Source organism: Macrobrachium nipponense, chromosome 48 (genome assembly GCF_015104395.2).
Source record: "Macrobrachium nipponense isolate FS-2020 chromosome 48, ASM1510439v2, whole genome shotgun sequence".
In the NCBI taxonomy this organism is placed as follows: Eukaryota; Metazoa; Arthropoda; class Malacostraca; order Decapoda; family Palaemonidae; genus Macrobrachium; species Macrobrachium nipponense.
Window position 1 is genome coordinate 19,745,000 of NC_087223.1, and position 26,638 is coordinate 19,771,637.

The 26,638-nt window shown below is 36.6% G+C and overlaps 2 protein-coding genes across 7 annotated transcripts in view; both read left to right on the forward strand.

Moving 5' to 3' along the window:
* LOC135205089 (protein AF-10-like) overlaps positions 1 to 10,792 on the forward strand; it is a 76,070-nt gene extending 65,278 nt beyond the window's left edge. For 3 of the 5 annotated variants that reach the window (XM_064235385.1, XM_064235387.1, XM_064235389.1), the window contains 4 exons: positions 178 to 267; positions 2,058 to 2,316; positions 7,058 to 7,478; positions 7,595 to 10,792. In XM_064235385.1, coding sequence (XP_064091455.1) covers positions 178 to 267; positions 2,058 to 2,316; positions 7,058 to 7,478; positions 7,595 to 7,648 — 824 coding nt within the window. In that variant the 3' untranslated portion in view covers positions 7,649 to 10,792. The remainder of the gene's footprint in view (positions 1 to 177; positions 268 to 2,057; positions 2,317 to 7,057; positions 7,479 to 7,594) is intronic. The other 2 variants (XM_064235386.1, XM_064235388.1) reach the window with 2 other exon arrangements.
* An 8,679-nt stretch (positions 10,793 to 19,471) lies between these two features.
* Positions 19,472 to 26,638, forward strand: part of LOC135205091 (solute carrier family 15 member 2-like) — an 83,695-nt gene continuing 76,528 nt past the window's right edge. For both annotated transcript variants that reach the window (XM_064235391.1, XM_064235390.1), the window contains exon 1: positions 19,472 to 19,541. The gene's annotated coding sequence lies outside the window, so the exon portion shown is untranslated. The remainder of the gene's footprint in view (positions 19,542 to 26,638) is intronic.

The following is a 26,638-nucleotide window of genomic DNA, read 5'->3' on the forward strand; positions in this document are numbered from 1 at the left end:
TTAGGGATGCAGCAGTCACTAAAAACTTGGTTCAGGGCACATAGGTGCACCATACTAACGTATATGATCATGAAAATGCAGCTGTTATGGTAACATATTAAAGCAATGCTGAATGGTAAAACAGTGTAATGAACTAACAAAAAAAAAATGATGTAATGTAATAATGGCAACGAAAAGTTTCAGTCGGATGTACACAAATGCTGAACGAAGCAATTTCAACAGTGGCGGGACGTCGACGGCATCCCGCAGCTTCAGAGCACCCACACGGTAAGAGCACTTAGTGGATGATTCTACAGAATATCAGAAAATAAACATTTTCCTCCACAGTGAAATTCTATATACGTATATGAATTGGTTGGAGGTATCGTAGGTTCCTAGTTAGTGGAATGGTGCCCAGTATGGTTAGCGTGTGCGCGTTATTCTCACGATCATGCTCAGATGCTCAGTTAGCTCAATTTTTGCTTGAATATTGACACCTTAGAGGAGTAGGAAACGGAAGTTTGTGCTAAATTGAGGAATCTATGTCTTGTAGTAGTTTGCTGAATTAAGTGTGCTGTATATGTAAAGAGATTACAGAACATTCTCAAGTTGGACTTGATTATCTGTAGGCACCACTGTGTTAATCTTAGCCTTATAGTCTTCAAGGCTACAGATACCACTCCGTGTGGTGGGGTATGTCTTGGTCACTGTGGAGACTTGCTGGGATGGCCCCCAGATTAACAGGAAGGATTGAAAACATTATGCACAAGAAAGGAAAAGGAGACACTCATTTAGAAAGGCCCATTGAATTATTACTTCTTCATGCAGTCGTTAGCCAATGCAGAAATACGCAAAATCACAAGGATTCAAGGTTAAAAGGCAATGAGTGAGATGATTTATTAAAGAAGGAAGTTGATAAAGTTAAAGAGGTGAGGACATGATTTCTTTCAATTCAGGTTTCAGGTTAGTGATTATTGTTTGAATATCATCTCCTGGGATTTAGCATAGTGCATCAAATTGAGCCATATTCTTTAGAAAACCTGATGGTTTTACCATGTTGTAATTTGATTTGTGAAAGGATTTGAATACCGTTGCACTCCTTGTACAAGCTCTGCTTGATTCTCTCAGGACTGGCCAGAAATTATCCAAGTAAATGTACTGAAGTCATCAAACTTTTTTAAACCGTTTTATAGCTTCCATGCCTATTTATACCTTATTTTGCAATGTGAAGATCAGTCTTGTGCATCCATATGTTTGCAGTGTACTCTGAATAGTCTGTAAATAAATCAGAATGGTAAAATGTAACATCAATGTTCTCAAGACAAGGATGATGTTTGAAGTATCCCAGAGATTGCTAGAGTCAAGTACCCAGTTTATAAATGTTTAGTCATAGGCAGTTTGAAGCAGAACAGTAAAAGAAAATTTGTTAGCACATGTATATGAAGTCTGCTTGTCATTAAGTATTGAAAGAGATATTGCAAAGTATGACATCTCTCTTAATAGACAGGGGATACAGTGTACTAATTGATAGTCTCGTCCTACAGGATATAAGGTGCACCCTGAAGGAGACATATCATCCTGTGTGCTTTTACAATATTTCCTCTTAGGCCCCTAGCTGCTGCATTGATAATTGGTTTACCCTTTTTGTTACGTTCCCTTTGGTCTCCTCCCACCTAGCTGTTCAAGTTTCGAAACTTAACCCAGTTCCACTTTTCACATAGCACTCGGTAGCAAAATATTTTAGGACACCATTACTAAAGTTAAAATGAGACACAAGGTATTATGGAACAAGACATGATTTCCATATAGTAAGTGTATTCATGTATGGGACTATTTTCAGTGTATATAGGTTTAGATAGATAGCTGTATAAACTGGTAAAAATGAACCCTTTGTGCCAGCCCTGACTTGACTGTGCTGCATAATTGAATTATGCATTTATTGTAATCATGATAGTATGCCTTTTGTCAAATTATATCATGCAAGTTGAAAAAGAAAAAACTTTTTGTTATATTTGTTAAAGTGCGAGATGAAGATTCTGGTGTCTGTAGTATTAATGAAATGTCTGTCTTTATTCCAGGGGGCAGCCATAGTGGTGGACCAGTACCACCTCCTGGCACTGGAGGGGGACACCGAGGCACGTCCCCTCATGACAGGAGAGGCCCCTCGCCCCACGACAGGAGAGGAACCTCCCCTCATGACAGACGCGCCCCGCCCTCTCAGATGCCTGTAGAAAATGGCTTGGGGGAGCCCGAGTACAGGTACAGGAGCCCTGGAACCGAACACCGACAGCAGTCCCCGATGCTGCCTCCGGGCGCTCAGCCAAGTCCAACGTTAAGGTGAGTGAGGCCTGTTTCGTGTCTCTCCAGGTTTCTTTACGAGTTTTACTAAGCCCTTTTCGTAGTGCTCCTTAGAGGTTAGTGCCATCGATGCACCTAATGCGATGCAGTGTAGACCTTACTTGAGGTTTTACAGCGTCCTTTCGGCCGCTAGTTGCAGCCTCATTCAGTCCTTTAATTAACCCCGTTCGTATTCCGTTTCTTCCATCTTACTGTCCACCCTCTTGTAACAATTGCCTCATAGTGCAACTGTTAGGTTTTCCTCCTGTTACTACATATTTCAGACTTCTCTTTCTCTGCTCACAGTTCCCATTCACCGCTGAATGACCATAGGTTCCAGCATTTGGCCTCTGTCCTAAATTCTTTTCCTATTCCTTCCATTTCTTTATTTTGAAAATGTTACACTGATTGTCAGTTGTCTTTTCACGTAGTGGCCAGGGTTAGCCGTTAGAGATTTTGGTATTTTTTAAACTACGTTTATATATATAGTTGGAAGCTGAGAAAATTGGCTGGTATAGGTTAAAGAAGGTGACCGTGGTATATTTTTTTTTTTTTTTCATGGTAAATATAATGTTCCTAGATACAGGAGTTGTTCTCACAAGATAAAATTTTGTAAATAGTATGCATTTTCAAGAAGAAATCCAGTTTTGAGTAATTTTTCTCTGAAAGTGATTCGAATTCATAAAAAAGACTCGAGGTTTAACCTATGATTACAGTTTAAATGCCCTTTTGTATTTTATTTGTATACTATTTTGAAATAAGTTGTAAATTATTTTAATGTCATCAAGAGAACACATCTCCCTTGATCAAAAGTTTTATTGTTTGCTGAGGATTATATTTTAAATGTAACTATAAATTTCCGAAGCCAGTGCGATAAAGCCGCAAGTCTAAGGAATAGAGGATGTTTCCGACTGGTTTTAGACATCGTGCATCATCTGTGGCTTATACTGAATAGATCCCTGTAATTCAATCAAAACCTTTAGAGGTTCATGTACCCAGCTCAGTATTATCCAAAGTGAAAAGGACACAGTCTCCAAAACTCTCGGCAAAATGTAATCTATTCGTTAGATTTTGAGGTTTTATTGTATCCATTTCAATTTGCTATAGAGCTTGTGATATCCTAAGCTGATGCTAATTTACCAGCTTTCATCTGATTGTTAGGTTGAGTGTGGCTACTAAAGAACTTTCCCACCCTTTGAGGGTGGTCTTTTTCCACATGTAAACATATGTGCCAGAGAAATTGTAGCATGCTTGAATGTTTTATTTTGAGCTCTTGCTAATTTTTTGCATGGTTCCTGCTTTTACTATTGCAAAGATTTTTTTGTAAGCCTGCTACGTATGTTATCAACACAGCACGCATCTGTTTTAAAGGATGGAACTGGTCAAGGTAAGGAAGTGTAGCTGGCTTCATGTCTGTCAAACCACTCGAAAATGAACTTGCACATTCATTGCTTCAAGATTGCTTAACATGGATGTTTTATGCTACAGTGTTATTGGTTGTTGTGAGTAGAATATTGTAAGATGGCATGGATTGCGTAAAATGTGCACAACTTAGTTACTGTCGTAATTTAAACATGTTCCCTGTTGTGAGACGCTTGTTCTAGCAGATGGTAGTCATCAGAGCTTATACCTTGCATTTGAAACCGGTCGCATCACGTTACGCTGTCGACGCTGATCTTGTCGCGCTTCCCTTTTTGGTGTCATAGTGATTGGATGTTGTGTCTGTAGTTAAAAGGGTATGTTGCTTTGCAGAAGTTTCTAATGTTATCCCTCCCTCATTGTATGTGAGACATTCAAGAAATATGCAGGCTTTCACAAAGTACCTGTTTATGGTGACCTATTTTTCAGTCTCGTCAATGATAAATGACAAAGTTAGAGAAAGGGCAAGATGCTGGGAAGTGAAGTAGGGACTAGACCCATGTAAAACATAAGTCTCAGTTCACTTGCCCCCTCTTAACTCCCTGTAGCTAATCATCTCCTCAACCCCCCCCCTCCCACCCTTTTTTTTTTTTTTTTTTTTTTTTTTGGGGGGGTTTTTTTTTTTTTTTCAGAGGCTAGTGGGGCTAGCAATGTAATAATCTTACCTAGGGAAGAAAATGTTAGATAAGCCTCTTGATTGATAACAGTGTGTGTCGGGGAAAACAGGACTTGATAGGGTGGTTCACAGAAGGAAAGAAACGTAAGGAATTACTAATCAGTACTAACAATAGAAACGGTCTCACCTAAGAATTAGGTACTTTCAGCTTTAGTAACTGTGAGATTGAAGTATTCAGATGGTTTTGTAAGAGCCTCAGGCTTTATTTTAATTTTATGGGATCACAGTAGGATGTACTACTATGAGATTCAGTGTCTCTGTAACACGGTTTTTTGGACTTTGCTCCTTGTCAAAGCATTGGATGTAGCTGAAAGTTGACATATGTATATTTTACAACCACACACAAATTTTGTCAGCATTATCAATAACCTAAACCCGATAGTTTTAATTTTTATAGAGTAAAAATGATCTAGCCGACGCCATGGCCAATGATTACGAGCCAAGAGTCGAAAAACATTCATTACGTAAGCAAGGTAAACAAACACCTTTTGACTAAATGTTGCCCCGCCCATCCACCAGACAGAAACTCTATCGGCTCCGAAACCCAAAGACTTTATGAATAGCGGAACGATACATAGATGTGGGTGGGGTATCAGTGCTGGCGTAGTAATACTACTGTAGCAGTAGTGCCGCAACAGTATAGCAGTAATATACTTGAATTAAACGTTTAGGCCAACTGCTGGGATCCTTGAGGATCATTTAGCACTTCTTACAACTACTCGAGAAATTAGTTTTTATACCCAGAAGTTAAATTTTCTGAATTATAACGAGGCGAAAGTGGGTGGAGCCTCATGAAGTCACCATTGTGACGATAATTATTGGTGAAGGTTTAAAGCCAATATACGGTACCGGCTATTGTTTTTCAGTAAATAGGTAGATAGCCAATAAATAAAAATTGCTTGACATTGGATATAGCAGTTATCAAATCAAGCTTGTCTACTATGTTTTTGATAATTACCAACTATTCCCTACATCTTGTCAATCTGATTGTGACCTATAAAGTAGACTGTAATTTCTGTGGAAACTTATTTTGGGAATTAGACTAATAATCGAAGTGTTTTTGTATTTATTAACATATTTTGTTGGTTTGTTCATTATGTCAATTATCACTGGAGAGGTTCCAGAGTTCATAAAGGTGTACTGCTTTGCTTGTATTTAAATTTGTATGTCATTGTTGCCAAAGGTTTAGCCTTCGTTACGTATAGCCAATCATCCATCGAGAAAGAGGAAAGAAATGCTGTCATAAGTTATGTAACGAGTGCGTTCGAAACCTTTTCTCTGAGTAGGTTGGCCCGTCTTCAAAAAAGGTCACTTTTACATTATAAGTACCAAATTTATTCAACCTTTGTAGTGCAGAATACACTAAAAATTTGTGTGTGGATATAATATTTATTCTGAATAAGCGTTATATTTATGAAATGCATAGATAAAAAGTTATTGCGAAAAAACCGTGTTACAGAGGCCCTGAATCTCATAGTAGTATATTGCATCTATTCTTGTTCTCTCTCCCCACCTTTCTGTCCAGCATTGCCCTTATTAAAGACCACATCCTTTGGTTTACTTGAGAATAATTATGACGATGTAAAGGTCTATGCAGTACGTAGTAAATCTATCTATCTTAGTCGCATGAGCTTTATTTAAATTATTTAAGTGATGTTGCCTTTGTTTGATTTCATTATTAAAAAGTGTTCATATAAGTCGGTGGATGCAAGTGGTCTATCTAAAAGATTATCATGACATTAAGGTCTCGGCATTGGATGAGGAAATCTCCACATTTACTTTGAAGTTAGCTTTGCATTATTGTACAGTGTTTCATATGTAATTGATTTGATTATAGTATATTATATATGATATATATGTTCGTTGCCCTGAAGTTATAGTTGTATAGCCATTTTTAAACTAACTGTTCTTGATTTCATTCAACTTGGCAGTGTCCTGTTAAAAAAGAACATTTTACCTGCAACTGTTCGCAACTTGAAGTCTAGGACTTTGATTTTCATTATTTTTGAGCCTTTTGGAGTGCAACTCTGTAGATGGCACTAAAGATCCTTTGAGCTCACCTTTGCTTCTGTGCTGTATACTTTGTTGTTTTTCTATAATTCCCTAGTCTTTAGTCTATAGATATATAACTACATAGTCTCATGAAATTGATGAACAAGGGTAGTTCAAGTCTGTTCTTTAAGTATTTATATTTTCCTATTTCATACTTAATTTTTCTACGGACATTTCTTTAGTCTTTGGACACCGTGTGCTTGGGGAATTTATATGGTTTGGCAGTTCAAAATATATCAAAACATATCCTTAATATCATTACCTGACAGCATGAACCAGTGATTGAATAATTGTTACTTGAGCAGCATAATTGTATGGTATCATCAGGATAAAACTACAAATGGTGGTAGTCTCTCCTACAATAGGTTCCTAAGTTGAAGTTTCATGAACTGAATATGATTGGGACATCTTACTTTTGATTCAGCGAGTCATTTGAAAAGTGAATATGAATCAAAGCTTTATTTTTGCCAAGTTACTTGAATTTGATTACAGAGTAGTTTACGTAGTGTTCTTTGATGGCCAAATTGTCTGTTAGAAACATTTTGAACGATATGAAATGTATAAGCATACTAATTGATTTTGTTTTAACAACAGACACAGTCCTGCCAGTGGAAATTATCACACAAGTGTGTCCCCCCATGGTGTGGCATCCTTGAGTCCTTCAGGTGCTCCCCACAGCCACCCAGCTGCAGGGCACGCTCCTCCCCCACCGGGTCACGGACCTCCAACCCACGGACCCCCAGGCCATGGGTCTCCACACGGCCCGCCTCACGGACCCCCGCACGGTCCGCCTCCCCCGATGGTCTCTGTAGCCCATAGCTCCGCTCACAGCGTGGCCAGTAGCCGGCCCTCGGATCACCGGGGCGAGCTTGTGAGATTACACACGGGTCCTCCCCCGCAACATCCGGGGCCTGCCATTGGGCCCGGCGGCTACCCTGTTTACCAAATGGTGCCGGGGCCACACCACTCCCCAGTACAACCCATGAATCAGCCTCACCCACCACCTCATGCTCAAGTAAGGGTGAAAAATGAAAGTTTTCCTGTGTCCAAATAATCTCTTTTTGTATTGAATAGTCTATTGCCCATCCACACATTCCCTTTAATTGATGATTTATGAATTGCACGGAACAGGTGATGCGGCAGGACTCGGCTCGGGCAGCTCACGGTCCAATGGAGAAGAGATGACAGCGAGACTCGTGGGCTAGAACCAGGAGGTAGTGAACGCCTTTTCCCACAACACTCCTCTCCCCACCGAGGGACTACAGTGCGTGTTTGTGTGGCTCTAAGCTCATAAGAATCTTAAAACTATTCCCAACTGAAAAAATGAAAATAAAGAACCAAAGATGACAACGATTGTGCGTGGGTATGTGAAAACACTTTGAAAGCATTCTTGGGAAAGTCTTACCAGTTTCAAGTCTTGTGGTTCTCAAGTAGTTGTACCGTGACTTCTCTGCCGGTGAATAGTACTGTGTTTAAGCACTTGAAAGTATCTACGTGATCATACAAACATTGGTCGTAGAATAGGAGAGAGAGAGAGATTGAGACAAAAAGGGTTTTTGAGTCTCGTGACTACCATTGTTTCTTGGACTGTTTCACTTGTAAGTGTTAATCATTAGTTAATGTCTACTGATACAACAAAGTTGGGGCCCAGTTTCAGCACGGCGAACGCGTCGGAATCGTTTAAATCTCACACACACACACTCGAGAGAGAGACATTTGCAGCAACAGCAGTCTTTTGGGACATGCCATAGTGTTTTGACAGAGAAGCATAAGGAACAGGACTTTTCACCTTCTTGTTCTTTGTCAAGATGTTTGCAAGGGCAAAAGTACAAAATGCCATTTAGTCACCTAGTGATCTGCTACCACTGTGAATACGTCGTCGTCATCTTTCGAGGTGAAACGTCAATGTTTAAACAAGTCTCCCTCTACTTTTTGCAGAGTTGGGGAGTAAATTAAGAATATGTGATTGTTGTTTTATTTTTCCCTTCTCTACATCCCTTTGAATTCCTAGTTGAGAATTCTCTATACAGTATATATATATATAGACATTATAGATTTTGTATCTGAAGGAAATTCAGTGTCCATGTCCTTTTCGAGGCTGGTTTTTGTGATGGAATTCAAAATGTCCAAATGCTGTGGTTGACCAGGAGACTGAGAGTCCAATTTATTATATCGTAATTTTAGCACCTCTACATTTTTAGGGTTTGTAATATATTACAAAAGTGGGTGAGTTTTATTGAAGGTTGGTAATGACAGTGCAAAATACTATTTGGGGCAAAGTGTGTAAATATGTTCAGAGCCTTCCAGTTTGTTATTTTTTATTATATACCGAAAGCTGAAAACTTGTGGTACGATTTTGGGATCTACAATGAAATTGAGAAAGGAAAATGATCCTTTTAGACAGATGGGGTTGAGAGTAACACCTGTTTATTTTGTGTTGGTGCTTTACTTTGATTTACTTCATTCTGTGCAAAGTCTTGATGTGGCTATGCCCTTTATCATTATTTATTCATTGGCAAAGAATACTGTTATCAGTTGTCTCGTCTTGATAACTGTGAATTGCTGATTTATCTCCATTGGGTTTCTCATACCTTGGTTACTTTTAGTACATTAATGAATCACTTCCCATTTCATGTAGTGTGTCTCATTGGTTCTTTTCTCTTCTTTACTGTATACTCCTTGTTTGTGAAGATCTTAACATTTGTACTGTATTCATATTTTTACGTTTGATATAATAGTACTCTATGATGAACTTTTTTTTTTTTTTTTTCGTACTCTGCCATCTGCTTTGTATGATTTTGGAGAGGACTTGTAACTTTGAATGCCGGTGGACACTGTAACTATAAGCTTGATTTGGTACAAACTTGTATTAGAGTTCTAATTCAGCTTCTTCAATTTATTTAGAAGAACTTTAGGTGTAACTCATTTCCCAATGTTGCTCGATTTAGGATACTTTTCTCAGAGGATATTCCTTGTAGAATAACAAGTATGTTCCTTGTTACAGTAAATGAATCGGGAGTGGAAGTCTCATTATCAAAAGGCCACACTGGATTTATGTTGTCGAGTGTTGTGTCGGGAGGTCAAAGATTGGGATAAAATTTCATATACAACTTTGTGTTTGTTCAAGAGTTGAAAATGTTTTACTAGCCGCAGTCTCTGCACTATTGAGCGTCTCCATTTTTTACTGTTCAATAAGTTGTCAACGTAATGTTCGTGTACTTTTGTCCGTGCATATGTTTATCAGGCTCCAAACATGTACATCTTCAGTAGTCACATGGTTTTTTCTGGGTATTTGATGAAAAGTTTACTTTGTGTCGGGTGCATAAACAAGATTTCAAACGAATGTCCCATTTCTTTGTACTTTGCCACTGGTGCTCGTGAAGTAAATACTGTCTGGCCTCCATTGTTTTGACTTCTGTATTCTCTTTGATCCACTCAATAAATTTCAACTTGCTGGAACTTAATTTACACAGATATATGTCAGTGAGCCTCTAGGCTGCAGAAGGGATTTTTTTGTGAAGGTCAAGTAATGGTATTAGTCAGGCCTTGCTAAGATTAATGAGAAATACTAGGTCGATTGTGATAAAGCTTACACAGTATTTTAGCATGTCAGTGAGATTGAAGAGACGTTTTGCAGAATGCTGTACGTACGAAACTTACGGTCTCTTATGCATTGGTTTTTTCTACAAACAGTTCCCCTCGAAACTTGTATACTGTTATTTTGCATTGACAGTCCAGTTTTGTCCTATATATTTCTTTGAATTTATTTTTGTTTTTTCACTCAAAATGGAACCTTAATTGACTTGGTTGAAGTGATCATCACATTTTGAATCTGTAATCCTAGGGATTGTGTTCGTTGGCTGGTAACGCAACGTAACGTTTATTTTTGCAAGTTCTCTTGAATCAAGATGTCTTTCATAAAATAGAAGCATTCACCCCTCCTTTAATGTCTTGCAGCTATTAAGTCTCTGAGTATATATAGTCTTACAAACTTACAAACACTGTTATAGAAATGTATCTAGTTACGGCCAATCGTTTAGTTTATACATAGCCATTACAGTTTTGCGCAGCATCTTGTACAGGTACGAACGAAGCCCCTCCTAGAGAAAGTAGCTCCTTATTTATTTTCCACTTCGTACGATGCGTGACGTAAGCAGACGAGGGCTTTTCAGAAACTCGTGAGTCTTTTTCTTGTAGATGGAATCTGTCCCATTCTTCTAAGGAAATCCTGGAATAGTAATTTACATGAAATAGTATGTTGACTTTGGAAAAAAATTTATTTGCAGAAAATTGTGTAAATCTTTATTGAATAAAATTATTTTAAGAGGTTATGAATTTTATTATTTCAATCATCTTGTTTTCTTGGGGGAGTTAAATGTATATGAGTAATGCAGGTTAGTTTTATAGATGGATATTTGAGCCAATTTTATTTGTAAAATCGTGGACACCTACTGTAAATAATTCTGGGATTTTGACTTAGATATTCATTGTATCAGGTTTTATTGTTTATTTTTAATTTTACAGGAATTTTGAACATGATCAAAAGCTCTTGTATGTTAGTGTAAAATGAGTTGCCAGTAAAATTATACTTATTTTTTGTTGCGTTGTATAGCAATGGGCATTCATATTTCATCTTGTAAAGAGAACAATGGACTTGCTGTGTCTAACACAACCAATGCTGATACAATTCATAACATTTTTGCACTTAAAATAATTTACCTTACTATATTGAAGATCTCATTTGTTTTTTACCACAGCAATAGTGTAGATACACAGCAATAATATTGGCTTGTCAAAAGATTGTTTCTCTCAGTAGATATAATTTGTAATCAAGGCCACGAATCTATCTTGATCATCTTAAAGGGAACTGTCGAGCATCTGATATTTGCTTGCAAAACCATTTGATAAGCAGCCATAGCCTGATCTAGACAAACTGTAGTTGCTTTCACAGCCTGAACGATGCTCAGCTCACAAGATTGTCAGATAATGAGCCAAAAGCACTGTTCAGTATAAGTCACAGATTGGCTGTTTTTGAAGTTTCAAATTTCAAAATACAAGGACCAGTAGTGCTATTGTTAGAGTTTTAGGAGTTGGATTTCGTTCGTTTGAAAGCGACCGCCTCTTAAAACTTGTTAGGTTGTAGGGGAATCACTCTGAACATGTTATACCAGCAAACAAGTGCTTCCCACCAGCTCTATATTCTCAAGAACCGGAATTAGAACTTGATACCAGGGTACTGTGCTAATGGGGTGTCACATTGTCTTGTATTTTGCAAAGGATTTTTTAGCTTCTAGGGGAATTCCCATTACAGTCTGAAGCGATGAGTCATTTTGCAGTTTTTCTCTTATGGTGTGGTATTTTGTTTAGGGTATGTTTCAGTGCCAAACTTTCAGACCATATTTGGGCGTACAGATTTCTCATAACAGTTGCTCATGTAACAAATCAGTATACTATATGTTTATTAATTTTTTCTTGTTCATATTTTGTCATTGAATCCATCTGGTGTTTTCGGAATTGTAAGATGCATTGAAGAGAAGTAGGTTTATGTTTTTTATGAAACTTTTTCCAAGTTATATTTTAAACTTCAGCATGATAGACTAGGCTAAAGTCCATTGTGTTGTCATTGGAAGTGTGAAGTTTGTGATCAGATTTGAAGCCCTGTAATGTCTGTAATTGTCAGGGAGCTGAAGTACAAACTTTTTACTGTATATTCTGGGTTCTAAATTCACATGATACTAGTCAAGTCCCTACAGGTCATGAGTCAACAAATTTGAAAATTTATACCAACCTAAGTCTGTTGCTTATGAAGCTGCAGAATCTTTTTCAGCATTTGCTCTGTATAAATTAACGAAGGAACGCTGTAAAATGTGAAATATTGCCCTTTGATATTTTGTGGGCTTAAGAACAGGGTTACCTTTCACACGTCCATTTTCCAAGTATATACTTTGTGTCAAAAGCTCAATTTCAAACTGATGATTGTAATTAAACTGCAAGTTTGGGATTTCAACTCTGAGTCGAAAAACTGTTTTGAAAGAATGCCTCCTTTTCAGTGTGCATAACCCACGATCATCTCCACACAGAGGGGAGGTAGTGTCAAAAACATTTTGCGGAGAATGCCTCCTTTTCAGTGTGCATAACCCACGATCATCTCCACACTGAGAGGGGAGGTAGTGTCAAAAACATTTTGCGGGCTCTAGTTGAATCTTTGACCTTGTTCTTCTTTTATATTTTTTGTAGGGCGTAACTCATAAAAGCAACACAGTGTAGATCAGTACCTGAAAAGAACATGATAACGGTGGCTGTGGTAGTTATGTGAACCCTGTCATTTGCATTCTCACACCCTGTAGCTAGGTTACAGTAACTGTCATGTGAAGTGTACCTTTGCTTACCTATATCATCTCAGTGCCAACTGTTTGTGTCTGAGATTTGTGAATATCCAGTGTGTTGTGTTATTACATGTTTCCAAGTTTATGCTATACGTGTACATATACTGTATGTAGAAAAATATTGTAAAATATATATGCATTTATATTTGAAAAATACCGGTTGCTCTATGATTTCGGAAGTCGTGCCAACTGCCCCAAAGTTATACCTTCCCCCCAATTAGTGCTCTTCTTTTCTCCGTGTTAAAAGTTCTGTGGTGATTACTGGTGTAGTCAGTCATCACTTTGCCTCATATTCTTTACACAGTGAATTGTCATGATTGTTCTCATTGCTTAGTGAGTCGCCAGTAGTGGGACTCGTATTAAAACCAAGGTAGTAATCAATTGGTATAGGGGCATTTGGTAAGGCACATTACAGTGAAGTTGAAAGGTCCTTGTACTTTTTGTAATTGAAATCTTTGATGTCCATGGTTTTGACGAAGGAATATGTGCTCATGTACAGTTCTTTTAGTTTAATTATTTACATATCAAAGAAGAATACAATCATGGTTTTTTGAGTTTTCGGAGTAATATTCACAAGAGGCTGTACAGGTGTCTTGATATTCATTGGCTAGTAGAACCCATGGCCATACCTTGACGTAAATTGCAAAGTCTGGTGGGTTTGGAAAAATTTGGCTAGTGTAAAGGTTCTTTGGAATCAAACTTTGTTTCTCTGCCTTTTGCGTTGCATCTCTCTCCACCTAAATGTTCAACGTGACGGTTTTGTGCTCGTAGTTTTCATTCTCTCATCAAAGACGAAATGCTTGGTCAGGTTTATGAGTGTTTCACAGCAAGTTGGTTAATCCATCATTTGTAACTATTCTATGTTACTGTTTCATCTTGTAAAGCTCTCAGGCTTTTTTTTCGGTAGTGTTTCTCATGTGCACAGAAATCAAATCCCGTGGACCAGCTGTGAAATAGACACTTCACTTATTTTGAAAACTTCCATTTTACATGCATTCTGAGTAAGCCTTTCAAACAACAACCTCCGTAACATGTATTTGTTAAATCAGTTTGTATTTTCACTTTCAATTTTTAGCTCCCTTGGACTTTCTTTTTCATTTAGAATAATTTTTCTGTAGGCAACCTTTGCTCCTGTTGAAGGTTTTCCCAGTTCTTAAATTTGGTTTTTTGTAGAGCAAATTGAAATGTGTTCTATAGATGTTTGTGCCCTGTATCAATTGTATGAGTTAGATGCAGTGCCACATTGTAAGAAAATGCTTCCACTTATTTTACATTCATATTGTATAGTTTTGTTAACTGGTGCATTCCTGGTGGTGGGAAAAGCTCCGTTGAAACATTATTGAATTGTGCATTGACAGTATCTCATTTTTTACTGGGACGGAACTAAACCGAAAAATGTTGAAAGTTGAATTAGGAAATGTTATGATCTCAAGGTATCTCAGTTGAATATAGTATATGGACATTTGTTAAGTCTTAAGTTTTTGCTGAAGTTGACCAAAGAGTCTTGAAACGTTTTTATTTTTTAAATAGGGCTGTATTCAGTTTTGACTGTGAGGGAGCATAAAAATGTTAGAGAATATGTTCACTTTAATATCCAATCCTTTTCATGTTTCTGAATTATCATTCAATATCATGTACTATTACATACCTTGTGCACCTCTGAGACATGTTACAGATGGCTCCCTGAAGATTTTTGTATGGCTTGGTTAGCAAAGTGTGACACGGAATTAATCACTTTTGCTGTATTGAATACCCTCGAGTCTTGGAACAAATTATTTCGGTGAAAGAGACCCTGTTTGATTAATATTCCCTTTTTTAGACACGCGTGTAGGTGCCTTTCCTAAGGGTTTCATTGTTCAGTCTCGGTGCCGAGTTCCCAGAGAATAATAATGGATTTCAGTTATAAAACTAGACATTGAACAGAGAGTAGTTTTCATTTTATGTGAAGCACTGATTGTTTTCTGTTGAGATTCTGTTTAAATTATCTAAATCTTTTAATTTAGTTTATCCAACATGAGTAATCTATTGCACCATGTAAAGTGATTTGTCGAACTTTGCAAGGAATTAATGATTAAAAAATCAAATGTATTCCTGAGGAATTTAAAGACATCTCATTCTTGAAGTATACTTTTTATCCAACGAATATATGAATCCAGTGTTGAAATAAATACCAGCGATTTTCTATGAGATTTGAAATTTATGTTTATTGCTTTAGTATGTAATTTTTAGATACAGGTGATTAAAGAATTTTCATACAGCAAGGAATTATTATTGTTTCTTGATTTTTCTTAAATTATATTTTCTTGTAATTGTACAATACAGTTCATGAGTTATGTTGTTTATAGAGCTTGTATTGAGTTTGTTAGTTTGCCACATGTTGTGCAGGAGTTATCTGGAGGTCATCTTGAAATTAATGGCTGCTTCCTTAATCATCGTAGGGGTCTATGTGAGATCAGACTCCACTCATCTGTTTTGTGCACTATCATAACAGTTGTTTTCATAACAGTTACCCTACTTTATGGAGAGGAGGGAACAGCATACAATTCTTTCTGAATGAGATGATGATTAGGTCACAGTATGCAAGGTTATGTCTTTCATCCCTGACTTGAAAACGTAATTCGTATAAGTCTTAGGTTATCAGTAGGAAATAGATTGGTTACTCTTTAATTCTTAGCAAAATGGAGGACTTTGGTGTTTTAAGTCATAGGAAAATGCTGCTGTTTCTTTTCCACCTGCATTTGGACTTTAAATTTTCTTCTCTGAATCATCAAAAAGAAACTTTTTCAAGACTCGCTGCACAGCCTTTTTCGTAGATACACACCCCATTTAGTTCCTCTTTTGAAAATTTATTCTAGTTTATTGTAGTTGACCTTTTCTTTGGTGACCTATTGCTAGAAGCATTTCCATATTTTTCCATTTTATTAAAGCCCCATTTTTGGATTCACCTCAGTTTGCTGCTCATGTGGAAGCTTATTCTTGGATGCTTTTCCCATTGCTGTCATATTGAGAGCTCATTTTTTGAAGTATACTTCCTTTTGCTGTCCTTTTAAACCCTTGTTCTGGGATGCACTTCCTTTCAACAGTACATACTTGGATATGCACATTTTGCCAGACTTATTTGCCCAGAATTAGGCTGTAATTCTATATTCATGTATACGAAAGATGTTGACTACTGTGTTTAAGTGAACACTCCTGGATTATGAAAATGGATTGGATTTAACGTTCCGTCTTTGAAGTTGAATATGCCTTTAATGAGTTGATACCAAATCTTGATCTTGGACAATGCCCTTTGTGAATAAGGAAGAGAAGAGAGTAAATCATTTTTGTCCCTTGACTTTTAACATGAATTTTTTGACTATTGAGTGTCTTGCATTCAGACGCATGATGTACCTGTTATGTATTTAATTTATGGTATAATTTTTAATTCATTTGATGATTCTTACCTTTCTTACTGGTGTGTAGAATGCAGCATGGTTTGTTAATAGGTCTACTAGACCATCATGTTATGTAAGAGCTGCATAATGCAAAATTTCTTACTTCTCTGTACATTACTTAAGATATAACTTATTTTCAGCTTTGATTCATTTGTCATCTTGGATACTGAAATAAGTTTAATATTATGTGTATTGAACCCTTTTCTTTGTGGTAACTTGGTTTCTTTTGGCGGGATATGTCAATGTAAAAGGCAGTTTTGCTCTGTTTTTTAAAGATTCTTCATAACTTCGAGGTGTTATACAAAACCAATGGAAATAACTAGTTGCTCTGATATATTGTCATATTGATTGCTTCAATTTTTATTACATTTGTTATAGTCTTTGGGAGTCCGTAACACTCACGCCTTTCATTAATAATTGAATAAAGTTAGCGACATTTTAAGCTGGTACACATATCTGAAAACGTGTCAGAAGGTTTGAGATATTGATAAACTGGAATGTGTTTTACAACACAAAACACTGCACTGTGTATATTCCTACTCCCAATGGTTATGTATATTTGTGGGAAATGATGGCCCAGAGGCAATGTTAAACCATTTTTGACATAGGTCTAGATGACTGAAGAAAATGTTTACTGTAATTGTTAAATCAATGGACTCTAAGGAAACTGGACTAATGTTGATTTTAATGTGGTTTTCATCCAACTCAATTTTCATATCACCGCTGGCATTCAGCCGGCCGTCATCACCCAGAATTCAAAATGCACCAGTGTTTTTTGATGTGACGTATATAAATTGGGCTTTTCTGTTAAGCTACAAGGAAGATCCTTTTTGCCATGGGAGGAGATTGTGTAATTATTTGACCTGCCTTGAGGCCTGGATTAGAATTTGCCATGCTCTTAATAAATTATTGGTATGCAAGTTTTTGTATTTGAAATGAAGCTATTTTTGTATTCCCCTTTCTGTGTACTGATTTGTAAGTTGAACTGTGTAAGAATGAGGTCTTTTCTATCATTTATTTTTAATATTTTATTTTTTCCTTTATTTTTTTCATTATTATTATTATTTTTTTTTTTTTTTTTTTTTTTGTAAAATTAGTAACCTACCTCAGTGGCCCCATGTGACTTTTAATAAATTTGAAATGGGATGGATATCTTTTTATTGTTAACCTCCTGGTTGAAATTTTGACATTTTTTTTAAAGAGTTTTTGAGGAAGGAAACAGTTGGAATCTGAAACAGGTCAGTGTATCAGACCAGAAAATTTAATTTTTTAGTATTTTTATAGCAATAGTTACATTTTTCTGACATAAAAGATAGCTGCACATGATTTAAAACTGTATACTTTATGATCAAAACGCACTATGTATTTTCCTGCTAAAAATATACTACTCACTATAAGATACTCCATCCACTCTAAGGAGTGGGTCTGATGCTCCTCTGATACTTTCTTCAGGTCTGGTCTAGATATGGTACTTGGGTGCCTATCACACTGGTCCTTGCATTGAAAATATTAGAAAAATATGTAATTACCATTGGAAAAACCGGTACGAGCAAGAATGGTCTTACGAAGGAAAGAGGAATTGGAAAATAATAATTTAGCCAAGGATTGAGATGTTTGGAGCATCTCACATAAGGAGCAGGAGGAAGACCAATCAAAATGTCCCGTAATCTGAAGGTGTCACCTTGCATCAAATAAAGATGGTGAGAGATTTGTGTTCCTACCGAGGCAATCCCTTCAAAAATTGCACTCTAAAATAACTGAATCCATCTAGGGAACTAATCTGCTAAAAATGTCTAATTCGCCTTATATCTACTTGTCTTATTGTCTGAGGGAGCACTATCAGTATCTAACCAATGACGAAGTACTTCTGTAGATCCCAAGTATAATTGTAATTTTATAATTAAATAAAATATTTAATTTTATTACAAACCTTAAAGCAAAATTAAAAGATTTAAACTAACTTCTTGGGAAAGTTATATGGTAAGTGTTTATGATAGATTCTTCATTGACTTGAAAATCAATGAAATTTTATTGTCTGTAATTGTAGTTTTAAAAGCGCAGATATAAGCAAGGCATGAACTTGTAGCAAATTGGTTTTGCATGCATTCGCAATGCAGCTCTACCTGCCTGAGATCAAAAGCATCGAGGTCCACACCAGTCTTCTTACTCCATCATACAAAACTTACCACTGTTAAACGAGGCAGTCTTGTCTTTAACCAATGAACCATACAAAGAGTTAACACAGGTATTTGAGAATCTTGAGAGAGCCATTGGCTGTCTACCAATTTGCCTCTGATGATAAAAATGATTTGGTTCGGTAAGTATATTTAGACTTATCCTTCCATATAGCAACGTGGGCTCTTGTTTTAAAGTGGTCCATTAGTGTAAAAAGAGAGTAAGTAGCCTGGTGTGGACTTGAGGACTCTGTCCAAAATAAGAGATCAGACTCATCAGAGATGTGTAACTTTATAGGCCTACTTGTAACTCCTCATTGAATGTGTAGATGATTGAAAATATATAAAGTTCAAGAAAATTATACTGAGATAAGATAATTATTCTCTATACTAAGTTTTGGGGTTTAATAGTTATAATAAATAAGATGTGTAAGTAGACATAAGAGTTTGTCAATTCTACAAAGTTACACTCTTCTCATAAAGAAAAAAAAATGTTTAGTAATATTTGTTTTATAAGCCGACTTTCTCAAATCTTAATAGTATCTGGAGGTGTGTAAAATTTAATTTAAATATAGGAAAGCTGGCTAACACTTGGCAGGGTATTTCCCCTTGAAAGTACGGGGATAAATGCAAGACGTTACATTATCTTATTTCTACTTATCCTGATTTATATCATGGCCCCATACAGATCATTATTGAACTGAGTTATGCTTATTTTAAATTATTTACATACATATAAGTAAATTTTGTTTAAACCTACACCGTATAAAACATTAATAAGAGCATTTACAAAATATAATTTCATGCACCACGTACAAGGCAATAGTACAAGACATAATACTTTGGTTTTATCTAATATTACCGACCCTATCTAACACAAAAAAATTAATAAATTATGTATTAAAATTAATTTACATAATAAATTTAGTTAAATAACAAATATCTACGAAAAATATAAATAATTACAAGCGCTCGTTTGATAATGAGTTGACAGGTGACAACGTAAACAACCTTTCGGGTGTAAACAAAAGTCAGCTGTTCCTTGAACGTGGTGGTCGGCGAACTTTCTAGGCTATTTAAATAGGTAAAGGACTGAATTAAACACCATTCACAGAATGTATTTTGAGACTAGAATGTGTTTTGAGACTTAAATAACCAGTAATTTATTAATATACGGTGTATTTTTAATTATACATGTGTATATTTGTTTAGTAGCCTATCAATGTCTCCCTTATGTTTCCCGAGGCAGAGGTATGATTGTTATTGTCAGCCATATATTCCTATTTTAATCGATTATAGGCCTATATATTTTAATTATTTAACATTTTCTATAAAATAATTACGCTTTAGAACTATCTGAATAGGCTAGACTGATAGGCCTCGGTCAGGTTCAGTAAGGTGAGCTTAGGCTTATAGCCTACGTGTTGGAGGAGTCGGCCATTTTCATCGTTTTCTTATTTAAAATCTTGAATTAAGGCCTAAAGTAGGCCTCTATCAATAATTTGAATTAAGGCCTAAAGTATGCCTCTATCAATAATTTGAATTAGGCTAAGGCCTAAAGTAGGCCTCTATCAATAATTTTAAGTTGGTATTTCTATATAAGCATTTCGCATCGTTCGTCCCCGCGAATAGGAAAGCCACCAGGAATTGGGGCATCAAATGTATTTCGCTGTGTTTAGTACGAGCCCCTGGGGGTTAATTACATTCGTCCGAATAATAAATATTACTCAAAATTCTTGTTCAGGAAGTAAATCTGCATAGAAAAACTGCATCTGCCATAGTCTAGGCTGCCGCAGAATAGTATTATAGGCTAGATCTACCTTTAAGTTCAGTTAAGTAGATGACCTTACCACTTAACAGCATTAACAGGAACAATTTTTATGACTATTTTTCCATAACTACATTTATAGACCCCTATAAGAAATGTAAGCTTAATCCTATTTACCATAACTATATTTATAGACCACTAATTGTCGTCGGTAATATTTTCAATTCCAGCTTTGTGGACCTACGCTGACATAGACTGATGTAATTAAGGGTAATTATGAAGGGATTTTGGTCATGGAATGCCATCCCTCGCGTGCGCCACGGAAAACAATTTTCAATTGGGTTCTGAGCTTTATTGTGGTCGAGTCTGATTAGAGCCTTTGTAACTAACATGGTTAATGATTAATTAGTTCTTGCTGGGATCTCAATGACGAGGTAAACTAATGTGGGTGGAATCATTTCTTCCTAAAGGTTAGAAGCATATTATAGGTTTATTCCTGATTTATGCATATTTCCAATAGGCTATTGATAGTTTTTTTTTTTTATACAGTAAATATATACATTGCACATTTTATATATGCACCTTATTCATTATATATGTACCTATTAGCTAAGGGATGTTTTCACCCTTGGTAGGAAACTTATTCAATAATTACATTTTCATATTTTTGTTACTAAATAAATTTTTTATGATAAAGCTATTAAAACAATCAGGTACAAGCATTTTTAGAGTGGTTTTTATATGTTTGAACTATCAGAATGGGCAGTTATAAGCATTTTCAGAGGGGTGTCAAGTATTTGTGGATTTTTGCTATTTGGGGTTAGTGGCTGCAGCAGTTATTATTCCTGTCTCCCACGAGTCCTGGAGCCCATGACTGTATTGTAATTTAGTTCTGAAATTGCTGGTCATTGCTCCCTCTCACTGAATAGTTTACAAAGTTGTATTGCCAATTGTGCAGAAAATTATGCTTTTCAGCTTCTAGGCTTTTGATTGTAGTTATATTTACCTCATCAATTTTGCACATTTTGTTATTATTGTCTAATCTGTATCAGCAGTTTCCTTAAAAACAAATGGTGCTTGTACTTAATACTTAGAAGAGGATCAGGTAAAATTAAAGTTTTTCAGGAATACAGTACTAGTACAGTTATGAGTTAGATTGGAAAAAATATCACTACATCCCACATTACATAGACATTTATGATCTGCACAGTTCTTGGTTGACTATGGCCACTGACTCCTACCCTTGCCTATTGGCTTTTAATCAAGACATCCAGAATTTAAACATGAGAAAATCCACTTGATGCCTAATTTTATCTGTCGTCCTAATGCAAAATTCTCATCTACTGTTCTGCTGCTATTGGTTTCTGTACTCATCATGAGAAAGGATACAGTTTTCGATTATGGACCTAGCCTTGATTGAAAGAGATGTAAGCTTACGAAGCAGCAGATCCTAATATCCGGAGCCTTGGTGCCCAAATCTAGGTATGACCAGCTGTGGCAGCTGGACCTGGTATACTCACTGAAGGGCATCCAAATCTAACTTCAACAGCATTTTGTAGCCACATTTGTTTTTATGTTGTTAAAGTATAAGGTACTTTGTACTGACAAGTTAAGAAAGAAGTAGTATTTATATTTAGTTACACTTTCCCGGTTGTACACTTACAAAGCAGTTGTTAATGATAGTATGAATCATTGTGTAATTTTAGAAACCACCAAGTCTTAATTCAAGGTGCATAGGGCTAGGCTAAAGGATTTCTTTTTGAATGAGATATGGAGTCTGGAGTACAACATAGTTAAAGAAGGTGGATAGCTGAGTGGGGAAGGACAAAATTTTAGATAAAATAATACTAAAATAGAAAAGGTTTCCAAGATCTTGAAAAAGCAAAGAACTTTTCATGTAAAGGTGATTCTACTTGATATCAAATATATACAGATTTTATAGTGAACTGTTATTCATTTGATATTTTATTTCTTACCTCAAGCCTGGGCCACAACAGAACATTAGGTTGTAACCAGTTCCTTCAGCCTGGACTTGAAAACCAAACCCAACATCAGGTAGTTTGGAAATGTCTAGACAAACACAGACATAGGTATACGTACCAAACACAGAAAAAAACACATTTGACTCCTTATCTGTTAATTGATTCTTCAGGAAATCCAGGAAAATATAAAAGGGACAAACCCATAATATCTAATCACCTGGATGACTTGGAGGTAACTGGTGGTTTATGGTACTATCTTGTCATAGCTGACAGGGCGAAATTGATGACTCGATTGGTTTCCAGGTAGTTTGAGTGTAATCTATCATTATACTCTTGAAAGGACATTGCTCTTTGAAATAATTAAGCTCACACTGCTCTTACCCTATCATACCGTCATTCTATCTTACCATTTTATTGAAAACCCTTCTATGATTAATGATTCGTGTTGATTTTGTCATGAATTGTTATCGTGGTTATCTCACTCTATATTTTCATGCGCCGTTGATGTTCATGAATGTGTAGGATTCTTTTTTTGAAGTTGATGTCAGATTGTCAGGTGCCTTGTTTTATCAGCTATGTTAGCATTACTGTCAAGTTTAATATTTATCATTTCTTTTTCTTATCTAATAGTTAATAATAATAATAATGAACACAGTTCAAGAACACCAAGGTTATCCATGACGAAACCTGGTTGTCATGTAGTGTAGGTGTGCTATTTTTTTCATCATTTAGCTTATTGAAAAAATGTAAAGAATTACTTGGGGTCGACGACACTACATAATGGTCCACAAATAGATTGTGCAAGACTGGAGCTTACTATTATTATTATTATTGTTATTATTATTATTATTATTATTATTATTATTATTATTATTATTATTATTATTATTCAGAAGATGAACCTTATTTTATGGAGATCAGATAAAGAGAAAACAAATAAATGAACAAATTGATATGTACTTTTTTCAGTATGAAATTATAGATAAGAGAATGTTAGTGATATCTTTTGTGGGTTGATAATGTATATCATCTTGAGAAATTATGTTTGTTGGAAGTTTGATAATGATTTTTTTTTGGTAATCTCAAAGGAAATGACCGAGATGTTCAAGTGGCATTTGAATTAATTCCTCTTCAGTGTCAGGTTAACAACTGATACAGAGTTAGGGTTCTGAGAAATGAATCTTTATAAAGATAATATTTAGTACGTCATAAAGAAATGTAATCAATAAGTAATTGACTTTTTACCAATTGGAACTGGATGATATTGGCTTAATACGTACTGAATTATAATATTTCCGTTTTGGGAGTGGGTCCATTTTTTATGGGTGATGTACAATTTTGTCATCTTTGGCCTGAGCTACTTGGGCCTTGTCAGTACTTGGAAGGGTTACCATCCGTGGATCCAGCAAGTACCATTCTCTTCGTCAGCAACATTGGGTCTGGTTAGTGTTTGGATAGGTGATCATGATGAAGACCTGGCAGTAACCTCTTCACAGTGCTGCTGATCTCTTGGTCTGGGACTTAAGGAACATTTGGTCTGGTCAGTGCATGGATACTTGACCACAAAAGAATGCTAGGATTGGAGTGGCCATAGGTCACAATGAGACTTGTATCTCTGTTTGTAGGGGTTCAGATATCTAAGGAAAGAGAATATTGGTACGGAGGAAATTCTGTGGCCTTCAAAGATAATCGTTTTAATGGACGGAGCTGTGTTTGTTCGTATTACGCTAATCTTTTAAGTGAGTGGTGCTATAGTCTCTTATCAGAATGATATTGTGTTTGTTGTTCGGAAATGGTATCTGTCAGTCTGGGATATTGGTCACTAAGGGTTGGGAAATTGACAGCCATGGGGTTCTCGGTTGTCAAATTGATTTTGTCCTAAGAATCAACTACATCCATTTTTTTGAAGAAATTGGAATCTCTCTCTCTCTCTCTCTCTCTCTCTCTCTCTCTCTCTCTCTCTCTCTCTCTCTCTCTCTCTCTCTCTCTGCAGTAACAATTATATCGAGCTTCTAAAGGACCCTTCCTTAACGGAGATATTTTTTAAGCTTTTATGTAAGTTCCTGGGTCTTGCCGTTTAACCACCACTTTTCTATGGCCAGTATTTGAATGGGTGACCATTTTTTTATATCAGTACCAGCCCTCAAACCTCGAGATTTGCATTTCCTGCTTGATCTATCAATGCCAAGGAGATTAAAACTGCGATTACAGATGTCAAACCAGGTCGTGACCTTTTGACGTCAAACTTTTCTTTGTATAAGTGTAGGGATTAGGAGTGATAAGGGAATCTTGTTTGGGAGATTAGCACTAAAGCCTGAATTTTGACACAGGTGATGATTAGGGGACTGATGATAACGGGGTCACCGTTTGAAGGCTTAAGTAAGAGGTAGGGCGTAGCTTTGAAGATAACAAAATACCATTTTCTTCAGAGGCTTGGGAGGACTTTTAGTTTTCTGTAAAAGAAAACCATTGAGGTGGCTATTTGTCTGTCTGTCCGAGCTTTTTCTGTCCGCCCTCAGATCTTAAAAGTTACCGAGGCTAGAGAGCTGCAAATTGGTACGTTGATCATCCTCCCTCCAGTCATCAAAGATACCAAATTGCAGGCATCTAACCTCAGTAGTTTTTATTTTATTTAAGATTAAAGTTTGCTATAGGTGCCAGCAAAACAGACCATTGCCTGGCTGTGTCTGAAAGTTTCATGGCTCGTGGCTGAGAGTTTAGTACAACATTATACACTTGGAATAACATCGCATGCAGTAATGATAATGTATTTCGTCTTTATTCTTGTGTTTGTTCTGACACTATTTAATAAAGGTGTTGATTATAGATAAAATGATAGAGAATTATATATCCTGTGTTGATAGATTTCATGGAACATTTCAAACATAATGCTCTCTCTCTCTCTCTCTCTCTCTCTCTCTCTCTCTCTCTCTCTCTCTCTCTCTGCCACAAAATCGATCCTGGGAGTGGGGTAGTATTAAAGGTCTTGGGTTCGTCCCCATTGACCCATTGTACCCTGGCTAATCTGAGCTTTGCCTTCCATGAATCTCCACACATAGAGAGAAAGAGAGAGAGAGAAATCAGCTTCTGCCATTTGTAGGAACTGAGAGAGAGAGAGAGAGAGAGAGAGAGAGAGAGAGAGAGTTACAAGGATTAGGATGTCTCAAAGACTCGTTTTTTAAGTCCTTGGTAATAAGGACTATAAGGTTTTCCTCTGGTTGTACACTATTTATGTCATTCCCAAGCGCAGAGAGAGAGAGAGAGAGAGAAAGAGAGAGAGATCAGCTTCTGCCATTTCTAGGAACTGAGAGAGAGAGAGAGAGAGAGAGAGAGAGAGAGAGAGAGAGAGAAAGTCAGCTTCTGCCATTTGTAGGAACACCGAGAGAGAGAGAGAGAGAGAGAGAGAGAGAGAGAGAGAGAGAGAAAGTCAGCTTCTGCCATTTGTAGGAACACCGAGAGAGAGAGAGAGAGAGAGAAAGTCAGCTTCTGCCATTTGTAGGAACAGAGAGAGAGAGAGAGAGAGAGAGAGAGAGAGAGAGAGAGAGAGAGAGAGAGAGAGAGAGAGAGGAAGCTGTATAAGAAGAAAAAGACAAACATGGGAATAAATTTTTTCAGGTTTAGACATAAAACTAATATTTGAGAACGACAGAAGGAAGGTGGGATTAAGTTGTTGTAAGCACCCCTTTGCCGAGCCCACAGCTGTTACAGAATAAACAATACAATGACTATTTTGTTCTTTAAGAATCCACCACCCTTTAATCACTCTGTTCACTTTGTGTTCTGTTTTAATTTGCTTTCTTCTTGTATTGATCGTTGTATAGTCTATTTTTAGCAGGTGCCCAGAAATGCGCTCTCGCCCGACTTAAGACTTGTTCTAGGTTTTCAAAACAGCCTAGTTGCTACATGCGCATATCTGATCACAGCATGCATTTCAGGTTTCAAAGAAGCTGAAGCAATCTTTCAGGGATGTCGGTTCTCCATATTTGAGTACTGTCAAAACTGTAGGAAGTATTTTGTGTATTCTAATCATGGTCTTACTTGGAGCCAATGCAGCTCGATTTGGGTCATTCATTCTGTCATGGCAGCGTCTCATCCTTTTGATTAATCTGGATTTTCGGTCAGGATTTAGCCGGACGTTATTTTCCGTAAATTAACCTGTAAGCTTTGAAAGTGACCAGGATTACGTCATCCAGAGATTATGGCCGAAGATAACGAGATAAGAATCCTCCTCGTGAAAAGGAGATTTTTACCATTGGCCTATAAAAGTTCCCTGTCTTGGCGAACACCGCCGCATTCCAAGGTGACATTGAGCCGAATATGTTAGCTCGATTTGACCAATTTAGTATTCGAGTTCTTTACGTAACAGTCGTGTAGTATTTGGGACTTTTGTCGTAACAGTAACGCCGTTCGTGACCAGAATCATTATTATCC